Raw genomic sequence first — 17,448 nt, forward strand, 5'->3', positions numbered from 1 at the left:
TTAATTCAATAAAGCTGACTGGTGCTCTTGGCTTATTGTTTTTTGGCATGACACATTCTCTTGGCTTTAATTTTATTGCTTGTGAGCTATATTGTTAAGCTGTTTTGTTTTTTGTTCCATTTTAGTCTGCAAATGTAGCAAAGAGAGCGTCAACTGAATTGTTAACATCTACTTTTCCCCCACATTACATTTATCTTGTCTTGTACAGTCTGCTTCTCCTGATAAGATAGCAGTTTTCAGTGTCAACATGCCACCCTGTTAGGCTAGCAGAGTCTGCTGCAGTATAAGAAGGGGAGGCAATAATGGTTTTCACCTTTTTTTTTTTTTTACACGTAGTTTTGCACAGCTAGTTAATATAACCAAAAGACAGATTTAAACTTTCTGTTATGGATTGAATGAAAGTGGTGTTTGTATTTTGAACTTAAACCCATAATCAGCTGCAAAAGAAGAACTTGCTGAACATTTCCATTGGATATGAAAAGTGCAATGCATCAAGCTGATTAGACCTGACAGCTGGCTTGATCTTGTCATGATTAGGTCTTTCACTGCTGGCAAAATCCACTAGCCTTTTCCGTTCACTGATTGCTGATGAATGCAGAGAGACAGCTTTCCATATTGATAAAGGATTTTGGGGTGGGGGGAGGGAGGGGGTGTCTGTGCAGGGGGGCTTCTGTGTGAAGTAGGGAAAGGTGAAAACTTAGCTGATATCAATTAGCCCTTCATAAGTTGAGAATAAGAGTTGGGTTTTTAAAATAAGACTTCTGGGGCTGTTTGTCAAGTTGGTTTGTAAACCACTAACACCAGTTATAGTAGGGGGAAATCCAGGGGGGAAATGGAGTTGAAGCACATTGAAGCACTGCAAGAGTTTACAGCTGATGGGCAATGCAGCAAAATAAAAGTACGCTCTTTTACAGTTACATGGGAAAGTTGCCAGCAGGTAATCACTCTTTTTAAGAAATAATTTATTTTTTCACGCTTGACACACTATTCATTGTGTTGTTTCTCATTGAATTTTAATGATTCAGAAACAATTTGATTTAATAACCATACTTAGCTCTGAAAATGTATGTTGAAATACAAGTGTTGGAGCATACCAGTTGCATAGAAGATGAACTGCAAATAATAAAACGTTCATAGCAATCTTTATTAACTTTAAAGCTAACCTGTTGAAAAAGAGAGCTGTGCTGGGAAGTGGGGGGTGGGACATGAACATTTAATGTTGTCTCACAGCATCAACTTTAGTCACAAGTTATTTTCAACATGTTTGTCTTCTGAAATACTTTATGGCTTTCCTGCATTGCATAAACTCTGTAAACATTGCTTTGAAACCATTACCTCAGGAAAACACATGATAAAGTAATAAGCTTGTTATTTAAGAATCTCGTAATGAGTCATAGCCATAGTGGGCTAGAACACATCAAAATAAGGGTTTAATTCCCTCTCAATATCCAGATAAATATAGTTTCAAAGGTGTGTATTTAAAGGAAATCAGTGTTTGTTTATAGCACTTAATGAGGCATTGCTATTACTCATAACTGATCCTGAGGCAGGGGAGGGGGACATGGTTAACAAGTTGGAAGATTAATACCTTTGAGTTTGCTTTTTGATAAAAGAAGACCATATCTTTATGTAACACTCTCTGATTCTCAATAGTACCTATTTAAAATATCACACAATCGATCAATGTTTATTTTGATCAAATACAAAGTTTAAAACAATAAATACATAAAAAGATATTACAATGAACTGGATCATGATTATTCCAATTGTGCACATGAAATCTATAGGTGGTCTCTCTTTATTTGCTTTGGAACTAATTTGTTTAAACTTCTTTCAGTTGTTGAAATGGATTTACCAGTGATTCTGCTTTGCTTTCACAATGGATTGTTCCATCTCAAAGAGGCAAAATGCATTGCAGCTTTTTACATTTTTGTAATTGATCCAGTTTCCAGCCTCTGTGTGTGTTTCTTTTGCAATGCCTTAGCAGCTATTGCTCCCCCGTCTGAAAGGGCAAAGAGAGCATTTGAGGAAAGTAAAAAAGAGTTAGAAGCTGGTATCTGAAAGCTTCAACTTCTACTCAGTAACAATAAGCCTTTATTATATAGACTGATCTGATTGTGTCAGCATGATGCTAATGGAATGGCTGAGATCTTGTGACTGAATTCACAGAGAAAAAGTATTCAATTTTCTGCAGAAATAGTCTGATATAAGCAGATATTGAAGGATTCCCCCCCCCCCCGAACGGTAATGTCTCCCAGTTCTGTAATTGCATACTTATTGTAGACTTCTTGATTATGGGCTAGTCTATATGTAAAGATTCACCTGACAGTAGTTTATCATTTTTGTAAAACTGCGAGTTGTGCGTGTTGTATTTTGATTTTTAATTCCAAAAACTGTTTAATTTATCTGGATTTGATCAGCCTGTTCCTTTCTACAAAGCTAAAAAAAGGACTGCAGGAGTTATCATTGGATTTCCAAGCGGATTTTGCTGCTGGCATTTTCTGACCTAATTAAAAAATGGAAGGAGGAGCTGTGGATGAAACCATTAAACTGGCAATAATGTCGTGTCCACTGAAACTAGAAAGTGTTCCATTTTTAGGTCTAACGGAGCTAGGTGTGTGTTCCATACGATTTAAACATGGATCTGTTATCACACAGTAGCAGAGTCTTTTTGTTGTATGGAATATCCACAAGGGAATTGCAGAAGATGAAATTCTGGTTTTTACCTTGAAAAATTTCCTAGTGTATGACATCTGGACTAAGTTACTCAATAGGGAGTTATTTTAAAGGACTGCTCAATTTCAAGAGGACTTCTGTTGAGTTTTTTAGTCAGGATGTAAGCTAGTGTTTAACTTTGTAATGTTTATTCCAGTGGGTCAGTGATCTGTTGATCTTGGGGGCAAAGGAAAAAATAGCCTACAATAAAAGGGACGAAGCCAACATATTTCAATCAGAGACGTGAGGTGGAAAATTTCCCATATTTTCCTGGCTAAACATTTTCCATTTCTAAAATTTCATTGGCTGACATCTGGATTAGCATTGTGCATGTATAGCAGTGTGAGTTCCAAACTACCACTGCGCTGTCATTTGAGTGGGAGAAGGGGCAGTTTTCACCAGTCTTCCCTTCCCTTCTTTCTCAAGCCATTTCTGTGCCACCAAAATATGTCCCTGAGGGTCGTAGTAAAGATGTCAGCATTCCTTTATGCTGAAAACATTGCTCTTCAATCCCTGATCACACCCATGTACTCTACTCCCTGTTCATTAGGGCAGTGCTCTTCATTGTAAGTCCCAGGGGCCAATGGCAGCCCCCATCAACCCTAAGTGTGGCCCCCGGACTAATTGTTTATTGGACTGCTGTAAAGCTTCGGCTGAAGTTGAATACTCTGCACAGTCCCCTTGGCACCATACGAATACTAGCATTCTCACCGTGCCATGCTGCACTTTGCTCATCCCTGGGATGGTAGAGGGTGGTGGACCTCCTTTAAGGGAAACTGAGCCCTCTTGAGCCCCTGCACCATCTTGGAAGGTATATTCAGAGTGCCAAAAAATGAAGCCTTCCCACTGCTTTCCCCATAGAGCTCTTAAGAGGGGGCTCCGTCTCTCTGAAATGGCCATCCCAGCATTGAGAAAAGCACAGTACTGTGAGAAGTCAGAATGGTTTTCACATTGAAGTGTTTTTGAAAGTTTTGAAGTGTTTTTGAAACTGCCATGGCGGTGGCAGCAGCAGCAGGGAAGGACTCAGTCAACCACTGCTGCTGTTTGGGGCTACCGAGGCCATTGGCGGAGGGAGGCAGGCAGGCAGGCAAGGGATGGCTCGAGCCTATCAGCGGCCTGAGGGGAACGAGCAGCCATAGTGGTGGCGGCAGAGAGGAAGGATCTGGTCAACCGCTGCTGCTGCTCCTGTGGGGAGGAGCAGGAGTGGGGAGGTCTCTGGGGATAGGTGGCCGCAGCTTGGCCTATAGGTGCCAGCAATGCTGCAGCCGTGACCAAGAGAGGTGAGGAAGATGGAGTAAAGGGATGGAGGAGTGACCAAGAAGGGTGAGGGGGATGGGAGCAGCAAGATGGAGGAGGAGGAGCAGGTGTGCGACTCAGGTGAGGGTGGAGAGATCTTTGAGGTGAGGGGGGCTGTGGCAGGGGTGAGGGGAGCAATCAGGTACTAGCACGCAGATGCTCTGTGTGGGTTAAGCTAGTTAATCTTTAATTCTGGTTTGCATTTTACATGACAAGAGAGTTTGCTGCATGCAGACTGGCGTTTGGAGTGGCAGACACCATAAAGTATGAAGCTGAACTGTGCTCATGACAATATGGACAAGAGAGCTCATAGTTGATGGTATTTGCTGCTCCAAGCCCCAATGTATGCATTGGAAACATCCTTGACACAAAGTCTAAATCAGCTCTTTAGTAGTTGGTTCAAGAAAATGAAGGTGGCAAAATGTGCAGAAAGTTCACTGGCAGCTTCTGTTGAGGTGACAGACCAACACATGAGACAAAGCTACTAGGCGGGGTGGTAGCATTATTTGTTAGCATTTAGTGATGTGCCTGGACCGGTCTGGAGGCCATTCTAAAGGCCTCCGGACCTGGGCGGTTTGGGCGATTCAGGTGGGGGGTTGCTTTAAGAGTGGGGGGAGGGTTTACTTATCCCTCCCACCACTTTCCCCCTCCGGCGCCCGTAGTTCCTGTAGTAATTGGGGCGGCAGGATACCTCCCTGCCGCCCCTTCCTCCATTTAACTTCTAAAGGCTCCCAGAAGTCTTCTGCGTGCGCGTTTCACATCTTTAAAAATATCCTAAGGCGGGGTGGTGGTAGTGGTGGCAAGGAGGTATTGCAGCGGCGGCAGTAATTGGGGCGGCAGGATACCTCCCTGCCGCCCCTTCCCCCGTTTCACTTCTAAAGACTCCCAGAAGTCTTCTGTGCGCGCAGAAGACTTCTGGGAGCCTTCAGAAGTGAAACGGGGGAAGGGGCGGCAGGGAGGTATCCTGCCGCCCCAATTACTACAGGAACTACAGGCGCCGGAGGGGGAAAGCGGCAAGAGGGGTAAGTAAACCCTCCCCCTGCTCTTAAAGCAACCCCCCACCCCAGTGCCGGAACGCAGTTCGGCGATTCCGTGCACACCCCTATTAGCATTTCTTTAGAATGTTTCACTGTGTAAAGTGCTGTAGTTGATAGTGTAAATCAAGAAACTGAGGTTCCATTGACTGCATTCTGATATAGAAGATATAAGAGATATGTTCTTCCAGATGTAAGAAAAGGACAGGCATAAACATTAAATGCTACTTTAATAAAAGGTTTTTGTTTATAGTGCTACCAAAACCAAATTTGAGCTAGTGGCATTTTAGGAGTTCTGTTGTGGACCAAGATTCCTCAGGGTTAGTGTAAATAAATCTAAGAGTAATCAGAATGCTAGAGTGCATTTGTGGAATCTGTGGGGGTAGGTATTTGCAGGAGCCTTTAATTGTGTTAAGTATGTGTTCAAAAGTAGGAGGTGCCTTTTTGTTGTTGTCAGTGGTGGTGGGAGCAAGGAGGATATTTTATGTCCTACATGCAATAGGCTCCAGTTTGTTGTGAAAGGTGAGTGACGTCATTTGGAGTGTTACTAATAGCTAGGATGAGTTAAATTAGTTTCCTGAGCTCTGAGAAACTGGGAACATTTAGTGCTGTTCTTCTTGCTGAGCACAATCTTCTAAAAGAGGGCTCCGTTTTTTATTTGCAGGATTGCGGATTTTCCTGAATTTCACCAGCCATTTTGTCTGAACTCTAACTATGAATTATAATGAATGAGATTAAAAGCTTGAACCTCAGTGATTAACTAAACCTTTCAAGAAAGAGCTGTTTCCTGGAGGGTGCTTTGATTACCACATTCTCTGATGTTCAAAGGTTGGGCTGCCCTACTTTGGAGGCCTAACACATTGGTTCTGATCTCTGAAAATCACAGTTCTGAGCCTGAAGAGGAATCTTGTTTGTCCTCCCTTAGTTATCCTTTTGCCATGTGGATGAAAAAGAAGCAGCCAGGAGTAAAGCTACAGGTTTAAAAAAAAATTGTTTGTTTTTATTCTCTCTTCCTTCCTCAGTGCTGTGCTGTTCATTGTGATAGTAAATTATTTTCCTCCAAAGTAAATAGTTTTATACAAAGTATTCTATTTTGTTCTGCTATGGCAAGAGTATAAAATAGACACTTTGTATTAAGTAGAATATATTTTACAGTGTAAAGTTAATTCAAATACAGTTTCCTTATGTTTAAGAAAATGCTAATGAGTTTTAAACCTGCTCTTGGGTTGTGTGTAATGAAAGCCACAATGTTTTGATATTTGACTTTATATGATATTTGTCGGTCATTTTCATGTGATATGCTGTTGGTTAATTTCTCTTAGGACACAAGTTTTTTTGACTTAACTCTTGTGTAGGTTAATCCTTTCTTTAAATGTTTAAAATTCATATTTTGAGGGTTATCCTTGTTGTACAGTAAGTATTAAAGAGAACAGTTTGATCCACTGAGACCTCCCTGAAGACATTTGTATACAGATGAGAGCCTTCTTCAATGTTAAAATTTAATTAATTTTAAACAGGATGGTACAGATTTAGAAAAAAAACCCCATCATCCTTAATTTTCTGTGAAAAAGGTAGTTGTGATATTCCTGCTGTTTCATTTTGATTTAATTCTGTCAGACTTCCCTAATCATTGTAATGCATACTGAGAGAGCGTAGTTAGCACTTGGATGGCATCCTAGTCCCACCAAAGAGAACAATTGAGCCCAGAAGGCATTGAAGTGCTATGGATGGATAGGCGATCTTGAGCATTGCAGTGGAATGTGGATGTCAGATTTTGATTGCCATCACAACCTACTATGAAGAGTTTGCTCTTTTGGAATCTCACATGAGAATATCTTGAGTTGTGGGGAAATCTTGGAAAAGCTCCATGGCTTCTTAAAAAAAGTTCAGGCTCTGTTTGGCATACTTGCCTCTATTTCATTGACAAGTATGCAGGGTATAACTTCTTCAATATAAATTAAAAGAAATTCCATGTAGTAGTGAAGAGCAATTACATATGCTCTGTGTTAGCCAGATAGCCTGCCTGCCTCCTTTTTATTTGTGTTAGGAAATTCTGAATCGTGGTTTGGAAGCCGTGATGGGCTGGATGAGGGTTAACAAGCTGAAACTTAATCCTGACAAGACAGAGGTGATGATGGTTAGTAGATGGTGTGATCAGGGAATGGATTTTTAGCCTGTTCTGCATGGGGTTGCACTTCCTCTGAAGAGCAAGTTTGCAGCTTGGAGGTTCTCCTGGATCTGCCACTGCTGCTAGAAAATCAGATGGTTGTGGTGGCGGTGGCCAGGAGTGCCTTCACTCAACTTCAGCTGGTGCGCTGGCTGCGACCTTTACTTGAGAAAGCTGATGTGGCCCTTGTCATCCATGCCTTAGTCACATCACGTTTGGATTATTGCAATGCACTCTACGTAGGGCTGCCCTTGAAAAGTATCGGAAAACTAAAGATGGTGCAGAATGCAGCGGCCAGATTGACCTCTGGGACTGCTCACAGTGCACATATTTCTCAGTCTTGAAGGCACTGCACTGGCTGCCAGTCTGCTTCTGGATACAATTCAAGGTGCTGATTATTACCTTTAAAGCCTCAAATGGCTTGGGCCCTGGGTACCTTAGAGACCACCTGCTCCAAACTGAATCTACCCACCTGACTAGATTGGCTGGGAGGGCTCTGGTCCTTGTGCCAACACCTGCTGAGGCTCGTTTGTTGAGTATATGGGACAGGGCCTCCTCAGTTATTCTCCAGGCTGTGGAACTTACTTGTGATGGCTCCCTCTCTCCCAGCCCTCAGAAGGAGCATGAAGACAGCCCTTTTCATTCATGCTGTTGAGCTGTACCTGCTCTTCTTAAAAAAAAATTAGCTATGTTTTGTTCTGTTCATTTTTTGTTGAGTTTGTTTTATCTTGCTAACCGCTCTGGGGTCTTAGGATAAAGGGAAATGTAAATGTAAATAAAAAAATAAACTCTTACTTGCTATTGGAAGCTCCCTGGGAACAAAACATGCATTTGATGCCATGGAGGAAGTTGATTGTGCATTGGATCAAATGTCTATGTTGTACAGAAGCTAGACCCATGGGAAAGCCACCTTCCCCATTGAGTCATGTGTATCCCAAGGAAATCAGAGCGTTTGAACAGCAAAATAATTGTTAAAAGTGCTAAAAGGCACACTTATTTATTTATCATATTTCTATTCCGTCTGATATGTACATCTCTAGGTGGTGTACAAAATTTAATATATTTAAAAGTTACAAATTAAAACACATAAAAATACAATAGAATAAAATAGATATTAAAATAAGTTTTAAAATTATTTAAATTATTTAAAAGCCTGCAAAAACAGGAGAGTCTTGAAGTTCTTCCTGAAAACAAACAGAGAAGCAGATGCTCTTATTTCAGTAGGGAGCATATTCCCAAAGCCCTGGGGCAGCCAGCCACAGAGAAAGCCCAGTCATGGGTCGCCACCAAACTAGCTGGTAGCATCCATAACCGAACCTCTCCAGAGGATCATAACAGGCAGCAGGGTTTATGACAAAGAAGGCGCTCTCTTAAATAGCCTGGATCTAAGCCATTAAGGGTTTTATAGGTAAGAGGCTGGAGTAGCCAGAGGTTGTGAAACTTGGGTCCCCAGATGTTGCTGGACTATATCTCCCATCCTCTTCAGCTACAAAGATACTTGGCCAGTGTGGCTGGGAATTATGGGAATTGTAGACCAGCAGTGTCTGGCGACCCAGGTTTCAGAACCCCTCCTTTAACCTATACAGGCACCCCAGAATACAATCAAGGGCAGGAACCTAAGTTAAGTATGCAGATGAAGGATATTATCTATATTATTAATCCCCGTAGATGTGCCTCTGTGGGGATGCATCCCGGCAACCCAGCGGATTGGCTGGGAAGCCAAGGCGCCGGATTGGCTGGGCAGTGGAGCTCACGCGCGGCAGGATTCATGAGACTGTTGAGCTGCTGCCCAGGGAAATGGCGGACGGGTGGGCGGACAGCGGCGGGACCAGCCGTGGCAGACACTGCGCGCCGCCAGTGTGAGGAAGCGGCAGCAGGAGCAAACGGGCCAGCAAGCCGGTCAGAAACCACAAGCGGGAAGGGGGGGGAGAAGCGAGAGGGTGGGTGGTGGTTAGAGACACCTGGGGGAAGAGTTAGGGAGAAGGGGCTGAAGGGGGGGTAGCCAGGGAGAACTAGGGGCGCAGATGCTATGCGCCCGGTCAACTAGTTATTATTATTATTTTACACAGTCAGACAGGTGTTATTGACTGGTTTGTTTTATCCAGACATTGAGTCCTTCCCAAGGACCTGGGATGCCAGAATTTTATTGTCAATGTTGTTGCTGTTGTTATAGATATCGTCGCAGAATATAGGCTGTTCCCAGTAAAGCTGCTTTTTGTAATTGGCTGGTGGTGATTTCTGTGGCCCCTATGGTGTTGAGGTGCTCTTCAAGGTCTTTGGGAACTGCACCCAGGGCGCCAATGACCACTGGGATTATTTTGGTCTTTTTCTGCCACAGCCTTTCAATTTCAATTTGTAGATTTTTGTATTTTGTGATTTTTTCTATCTCTTTTTTTCTATTCTGCTATCCCCTGGTATTGCTATGTCTATTATTCGAACTTGTTTTTCTTTCTTCTTGACTACAGTGATATCTGGTGTATTGTGTGGCAGATGTTTGTCTGTTTGTAGTCGGAAGTCCCATAATATTTTTACATCTTCATTTTCTACCACTTTTTCAATTTTATGGTCCCACCAATTTTTGGCTACAGGTAGCTTGTATTTTTTGCAGATGTTCCTGCCCCGAAGTTTGCTAACAAACGAGTGTCCATTTTACTCTATGCCGATGATGCAGCCGTGCTATCTCAGTCCAGATTAGGTCTGCAAAGACTGTTGCCTGCTTTTGCCAGCTACTGCAATGATAACAAACTAACAGTTAACTATAAAAAAACAAAGGTCCTGCTTTTCTCTAAATCCAGGAAATTATATAAATAGGTAATAAATCAGAACCACATTGAGCAGGTTTACAACTATAAATATTTAGGCATATTATTTCAATATAATCTAAATTGGAAAACCCACAGGCTGTCTTCAATTCATAAAGCCCGCGATACCCTCAGTGCCTTTTTGCGATTTTACTACTCTAAAGGGGGCCAGTTTGTTCCCATGGCACTCCAGGTATTTCGTGCTAAGATCGTGGCCCAACTACTTTTGGAGTCCCGCTATGGATCCAGGGAGTAACAGCTGAACTGGAGAGAGTACAGTCTATTTTTCTAAGAGCAATCTTTGCAGTGCCTAGGTGTGTGCCTTATTCTGCTCTTTGTTTGGAATCTGGGTCTTTCTCTATTGTCTGTAAAGCCTGGGAGCTTACTTTTGCTAGATGGAGTAAACTCTGTTCTGAGATTCAGGAATTTTCTTTTTTCTAGTATTTATGGGTGGATTCTTATCCCAACCCTTGGCTAACATATGTAAATAATAAAATTATTCAGCTGGGCCTTTCTCCTTCAGAACTCCTCACTTGAGAATATAATAAGGTGAAGGAAATATTATTTCTCCGGTTGCACGATATTGAACGGCAGGAACTTATGTCTTCGGCCAATAGGACTTGCTCCCCTTTACATTTTGGGATTTTGCCACCTTGGGGAGATAGAGGTGCTAATTACTTAACAACGCTGCATTTTTCTAAATTTCGGGTTTCATTTGCTCGGGCCCGTTTTAATGTGTTGCCCTCTTCTCTTTTGGAACGGAAGTTTGCTAAAGATCATCCTGTTGCGGTTTTCTGCCCTTGTGGCGTTGGCCTCCTGGAAACTGTCACCCATGTATTGCTATATTGCTCTTTATATCGGGATGCTAGAGAAGAACTTATTTCCCCTCTGTGACTCAAATTTCCTGGAAGGTGTGATCTCTTTTATACATATTACTGCCTCGCAGATTCAAGCCCCGGGATTACAACAATTGTGGCTAAATTTTTCTATATTGCCATTAGGTTAAGGTCCCTATTAAGTGCTTAATTGCGAGAGCTGTCTATTGTTTTAAAGTAATTTATTATGAGTGATTGTATTCTGTTATATTGTGTTTTAGCATTGTTTTATTGATCGTTGTATTGAGTATACTTGTTACTCCTATTTCTGCTGGCCAATGGCCGTAATAAAATTGATGATGATGATGCAGATGTTCCAGTGTATCATCCCTGCTACCTTGTCATGCCTTTGTTTGTAGTCAGTCTGTGCGATCTTTTTACAACAGCTGATTAGGTGGTCCACTGTTTCATCAGCTTCTTTACAAAGGCGGCACTTGCTGTTTGTTGTGGATTTTTCGACTTTGGCTCTTATTGCATTTGTTCTTAGTGCCTGTTCTTGCGCAGCCAGTATTAAACCCTCTGTTTCTTTCTTCAAGTAACCATTCTTAAGCCATTGCCGGGTCTTGGTGATGTCTGATTTTCCACTTATATTGTGCAAATATTGACCATGCAGGGGCTTATTTTTCCATTTTTCTGCTCGGTTCTTGACTTGTTCTTTCTTGTAGGCCTGCTTTGTTTAATTGGTGTTGAATAGTTTCTCCTTATTGACCATTTTAAGTGTATCTTCTTCACTGTCCTTTATATATTCTTCAAGGCCTCTTTTCTCCTCCTCTACTGTTTGATGGACTTGCAGCATTTCTCTTCCACCTGAGCTGTGAGGGAGGTATAGCCTATCGAGATCACTGTGGGGGTGCAGAGCATGATGGATGGTCATGATTTTCCTGGTCTTACAATCTAGCATCTCTAGCTCTGCCTGGGTCCAGTCTATTATTCCTGCAGTGTATCTGATAACAGGTATAGCCCAGGTGTTTATGTCTTGTATGGTGTTACCGCCATTGAGTTTGGATGTGCTTTTTCCACCAGCCGTGTATGATCACTCTGTTCCTGAGAAGATTATTCCTGAGCAGTAGTAAAGCCAGCTACTGCAATATGAAGCTAGCAGTACAAGGTACTGCTCCAGATAAATTCATTAACCTGAATGCCTGGATCTGTGTTCCACCCCTTTTCCCCTATTTAAGCTGAATCACTGGGCAGCTGAGCCCCTCGGCTGGTTGGGTTGTCGAGTCCAAATCTGAGCTGAAATCACTAACCTTGAGTGCTCCTTGTGGAAACCTTGCTCTGTACTGCCCTAGAAGTCTTGGCAAACTGAATCTGGAGGCCCCCTCATTGTGTGGGTTTGCATGAGATCATTCTTGTGCTTGGCTGCTTGAAAGCTCCTAAAGTTCCTGAGTGGAAACCTTGGAGAGGAACCCTAAATCCCCCCTCCCTCCAGTGGCGGGGATAGTGCCTTGGTGTTGCACAGGAAACAGCAGATATGGAAAGGTACCTATTCTCTCCCCTCAGTTTCTCTTCCATTTGTGCCTGCAGTCTCACATCAATCAGACTCCTGTAGCATCCACTCCCCATCCCTCTATGTCCAGCAGGGAACTGCCTTCTCTCCCAGAATAGATTAAGGTTGCCAAATGTGAATCATATTTAGATATTATTTATGTTTGTTGTTCAAATGAATTTTCTTTGTTTCAAAAAGCTTTGCCCCCAAGTCTCTTGTTTCTCTGGGGTTTCCAAACATGTGCACTTGCCTATATCCAAACTGCAGACTGTTTGCTATGCACAAGTTTGGTTTTTGAGCTAATAGCCCCAAGCCAGTTAAAAGGTTAGATACACATGTGGGTAGTCTACAGCTAGCCTGGTAGCATTGTGTAAAATGAAAGTCACAAGAATTAATAAATGAGTGGGAGGGGGGGAGTCTATATTATATACAGCTTTTCCAAGCAGACCGCTAATGACAAGATCTCCCCTGTCCAACTAAATTTTAAGTAGTGGGCTACTGTTCTTACGTTCTACTGGTTTTGGAGGATGGGGCCTGCTCTATGGTTCTCCTGCATTTTATTGCAGGATGAATGCTTAGACTGCCTGTTTTTAATATGATCTGCTATTGAATTTTGTGTAACAGTGAGTGGGTGGAGAGTATAGTCCAGATGGCATCCTATAATCTATTGTTGTTCGTGCTCTACTTCCTGAGAGTAATTTGTCAAATTTGTATCTTCTTGAAGAGGATTTCAGGGCTTTGTTCAATGCATCTTTGGACAGAAATGTTGTATTTCTCTTTTTCTAACTTTTATTTTACTTTATTATTTAACACATTTGTATGTCGCATAAAACACAAGTCTCTGGGCAGTTTGTTCCACCTGTTTCCCTCTCAAACATTTATCTTCTTAATTTTTGTGTTGAACTGTGAATTTGTGCCACTTTACATTTGCATCTTTTCACCTCAACACCTCAGTAATGTTGCCTGCTAAATTCATTTAGCAGAAGTGAAACCCAGATATATTCAGGTGGGTTCAGATTCACTATCCCCTTTTTTCTAACAAACCACATCAAACTTATTGTACTGTCTGTGGCTGCCAGCCTGAGCATAGGTGCAGAAATTCAGCATACAAAAAGAAGAAAAAATTCTGAGCCTGCTGTCCATGAGGAGACAGCATATTATGTGAAAATGGGATCTTGTGGGATCTCCAGGGATTGACCTTGCAACTTTGACATCTGAGGCTGGCCTAACCTGATAAACTGCCATGGACTATGTATGTTAAACATCTGAGCCCTCTTCACACACAGCAGAAAAAACGGTGGGTGAGGTAGTTCAACATTGACTCTTATGACTCTGAGATAGCCTCTGGTGATGAATACTAGGAGCCTGCCTAGCCCATACTGGTCATCAGAGACCAGCACCTTCTGCTTGCTGCATATCAGGCTTCAGCTTCCCGCTCAAACTTATGATCTCTAAAACCCTGAGCTGAATAATCTGCATTTGGTCGATCTGCCCACAGCTTTGACCTGAGCCTGATAGTTCTGGGATGGTAAGGAGAAAAGTATGGTTAAGAGTCTGGACATAATAGTAAAGTAAAACTAAAGTGTGCCGTTGAGTCAGTGTTGTCTCCTTGTGACCACAGAGCCCTGTGGTTTTCTTTGGTAGGAGGGGTTTACCATTGCCATCTTCCACGCAGTATGAGATGATGCCTTTCAGGATCTTCCTATATTCCTGCTGTTCAGTATAGATGTTTCCAATAGCAATTGATTAAGTGCCTTCAAGTCGGTGTAGACTCTTAGCGACCACATAGATAGATTCTCTCCAGAATGATCTGTCTTCAACGGCCTTTAAGGTCTCTTAGTGGTGCATTCATTGCTGTCGTAATCGAGTCAATCCACCTTGCTGCTGGTCGTCCTCTTCTTTTCTCTCCTTTAACTTTCCCCAGCATTATGGACTTCTCAAGGGAGTTTCCAATAGTACAACATGTTAATTCCACTTTGTGAAATTCACGTTTCACATGTTTACTATTCACATGTTTACTATTGTTGAGATAAATCTGATGCAGTAACTTTACTATCACATTTTTGCACGGAGAGATGTTTTGTGAAACAGTATGAATTGGTCACTGTGATGGTGCAGGTGCGGGGGCGGGGTCCACTGTTAACTTTGTTGGAGAAAATGCTTACTTTCAAGCATGTCCTCAGACTTGCTAATATAATTCTTAACAAGGTGGAGGGGTGGACCTGTCTCATGTAAACTGCTCCTCACTTGAAAATAAGGTGCTGAAGTCTTCTTTGCAACGTTTTTATGTGAGTAACCCTTTGTGCAAAAGAACATTCATGTCAACCAGCTAACGTGTTTTTCCCAGCAACCATGCATATGATAAGGCTACATGGCGGCAATCTTGTGCACACTTATTGAGTGAAAGGTCCATTTAGCTCAGTGGGATTTACATCCAAGTAAACATGCATAGGATCAGGCTGCATGTAAGATTTAGTGTTAAGATAATAATCCACAAGAAACGTCACTGCAAATAATACAACTGTAGTCTTGTATTGTGGCCATGCAATTTCAACAGAGTTCACCATCAATGCTAGAAGTTCCCAGTGGTTTAAATCTCCTTTTTAAAACAGAGGTCTCAGGAAGGAAGGAAGAAAAAAGATTGCTGCTGAGGCAAAGATACCGGGCGAATTAATGGGTATGGTGGCACTTGAGGTTTGTGTGAGCACCCGCAGCCCTGGGAGTATATGCTCCAGCAGCCCACCCCTATGCAAGCTTCTATGTCCTGTTCAAGTTTTGATATGCCTAGATTGGTTGTGACGATTGAACCGACCAATCTTGGCATATCCTGCCCTATTTCTGTCAGGGAACCTAGCATCTGTAACTTACTTCAAATCATAGGAACATAGGAAGCTGCCATATACTGAGTCAGACCATTGGTCTATCTAGCCACTAGCAGAGGGAGGCCAGCAGCGGCCTGTGTCTGACCGTGGCGGTGGCCTCCTCACCCTGCCCCCTACTTCTGATGTCAGCCGCGTGGCCCTGTTCGGGAGCTAAGCCATGCCCTCATGTCTGATGTCAGACGCGGGAACTTGAAACTAGAGTGGCTCCATCCCCTGAGGGGAATAACTTTCAGTGCTCACATTTCTAGTCTCCCATTCATACGCAACCAGGATGGAGCCTGCTTAGCTAAGAGGACAAGTCATGTTTGCTACCACAAGACCAGCTCTCCTCTAATTAATCTTAGTTACAGATGCTGAGTTTCCTGATGGAAGTCAGGCAGGATATGCCAAGGTTGGTGAGTTCAGATGTTACAACCAGTCTCTGCATATTGGAACTTGGACAGGAGGTAGAAGCTCGCATGGTGGGGTGGGTGGGAATGCATGCTCCCGGAGCTGCAAGTGCTTGCACAAACCTCAGGTGCTACTGTACGTGTGAACCCACCCATTGTGTTAAAATACAATTGAACAACAGGATAAAGCAAGAATGCTACCTTTTCTGTGTAGGATATAGAATAGAAATAAGAGATTTTTACCAGGTGCTGATGGTGTGTTATGCTTCAGATTTAAGAGTAGAAATAGGTGGGCTTTGACCATTAGTATGAACATTAGTCTGGTGGATGAGTTTCTGGTCTCTGTTTTTGTTTTTGTTTTTGTAAGATGATAAAAAAGCCACTTGAACACATAACTGTATGTCCTAAATGTAAGCTCTTGTGCTGTGCCTTTAAAACATAAATAACTATGTGTGTATGTGCTACACTGCATTCATAATGATGGGATACTAGTAGATTAAGGGATTCAAGAAGCGGTGAGTTGCAATTCCATTGATTTATGCAAGCCTTCCTCCCTCTCAGGGAATGACTTATTTTTCTTCAGCAGTATTTCTGTTTGATCATCGAAAACAAGCAAATAGTGCAAAACAAATGATTAATTTTGATTAGCCTTAACCTCAACCTAGCTCCTGGATCTCTGCTCATACTTGGAGGCTTCGATTCTGACCTGGGATGTATCTGGCTTTGGTTTAAGCGGTCTAAATAAACTCCCAGTAGTAACTCTACAGTCTGCCTACAAGGCCTATGATTATACATATTTTTCTCCCAGTCCTTGCTTTGTTTTCTTGTGCTGACTTTTTTGCCTTTGAACAAAGCAAAGTTCCAGCATGCCCTATGAGCTTTAGGAATCCCCTGGGGCTGAAAGATTTCTGCTCTTCCCAGCACTTTCCTTGGTGGTCTTTTCCGTTCACAGTTAATGTTTATGCATTTCCAAGTCTTGTTTGTAACTGCTGACGCTTGGGTTGAGATTTTCGTGCCTAGTTGTTCTCTAGGAATTTCATTTCCCGGCATGCGCCTTATACATTGTGCACTTGCCATTCCTGAAATAAGATCTTGTTAGAAAAGTGCTTTGCGGCATGAATTACTCAGAGGAAAAAATTGTTGCTTTTAATCTTTTTAAAATTGCTGCTGTTTTCCTGTTCTGCAGAATGAAGTACAGAATTTCAATAATGCTAAACATTTAATCCACTTGAGTAATTAGCCTCCTCGCTTGAGTATTTTATTTAAAAAAATTAAACATTAGAAGTAAATAATATTTATTTATTTATTTATTAGATTTATATACCGCCCTTCCAAAATGGCTCAGGGCGGTTCACAACATGATAAAAACTATTAAAATACAATAAAACAGCTAAAAGCCCTGAAAATCAGGGCAACAATTTAAAACAATTTAAAACAGTTAATCATTTAAAACCCTGGAAGGCCAGGCCAAATAGGTAGGTTTTAAGGGCTCTCCTGAAGGACGGCTATGATCTCAAATTACGAATTTCTGCCGCGAGTGCATGCCACAGCCCAGGAGCAGCTACAGAGAAGGCCCGCCTCTGCGTCGCCATCAGATAAACCGGTGGCAACTGGAGACGGACCTCCTCAGATGATCTTAAGGTGCGGTGGGGATCATGTAAAAGAAGGCGCTCTCTTAGATAACTTGGACCTAAGCCATTCAGGGCTTTAAAGGTAATATACCAGCACTTTGTATTTTGCCTGGAAACATATCGGCAGCCTGTGTAGCTGTTTCAAAACAGGCATCATATGGTTGCTCCA

General features: G+C 42.3%; 1 protein-coding gene across 9 annotated transcripts in view; it reads left to right on the forward strand.

Moving 5' to 3' along the window:
• Window positions 1-17,448, forward strand: part of PPP1R13B (protein phosphatase 1 regulatory subunit 13B) — a 129,901-nt gene that overhangs the window by 72,026 nt on the left and 40,427 nt on the right. The window contains exon 1 of one of the 9 annotated variants that reach the window (XM_053282508.1): window positions 5,747-6,022. The exons of the other annotated variants lie outside the window; for them this stretch is intronic. Coding sequence (XP_053138483.1) covers window positions 5,864-6,022 — 159 coding nt within the window. The 5' untranslated portion in view covers window positions 5,747-5,863. Of the gene's footprint in view, window positions 1-5,746; window positions 6,023-17,448 lie in introns of those variants that run through there. 9 annotated transcript variants of the gene reach the window in all.

Source organism: Hemicordylus capensis, chromosome 1 (assembly GCF_027244095.1).
Source record: "Hemicordylus capensis ecotype Gifberg chromosome 1, rHemCap1.1.pri, whole genome shotgun sequence".
NCBI classification, from domain to species: domain Eukaryota; kingdom Metazoa; phylum Chordata; class Lepidosauria; order Squamata; family Cordylidae; genus Hemicordylus; species Hemicordylus capensis.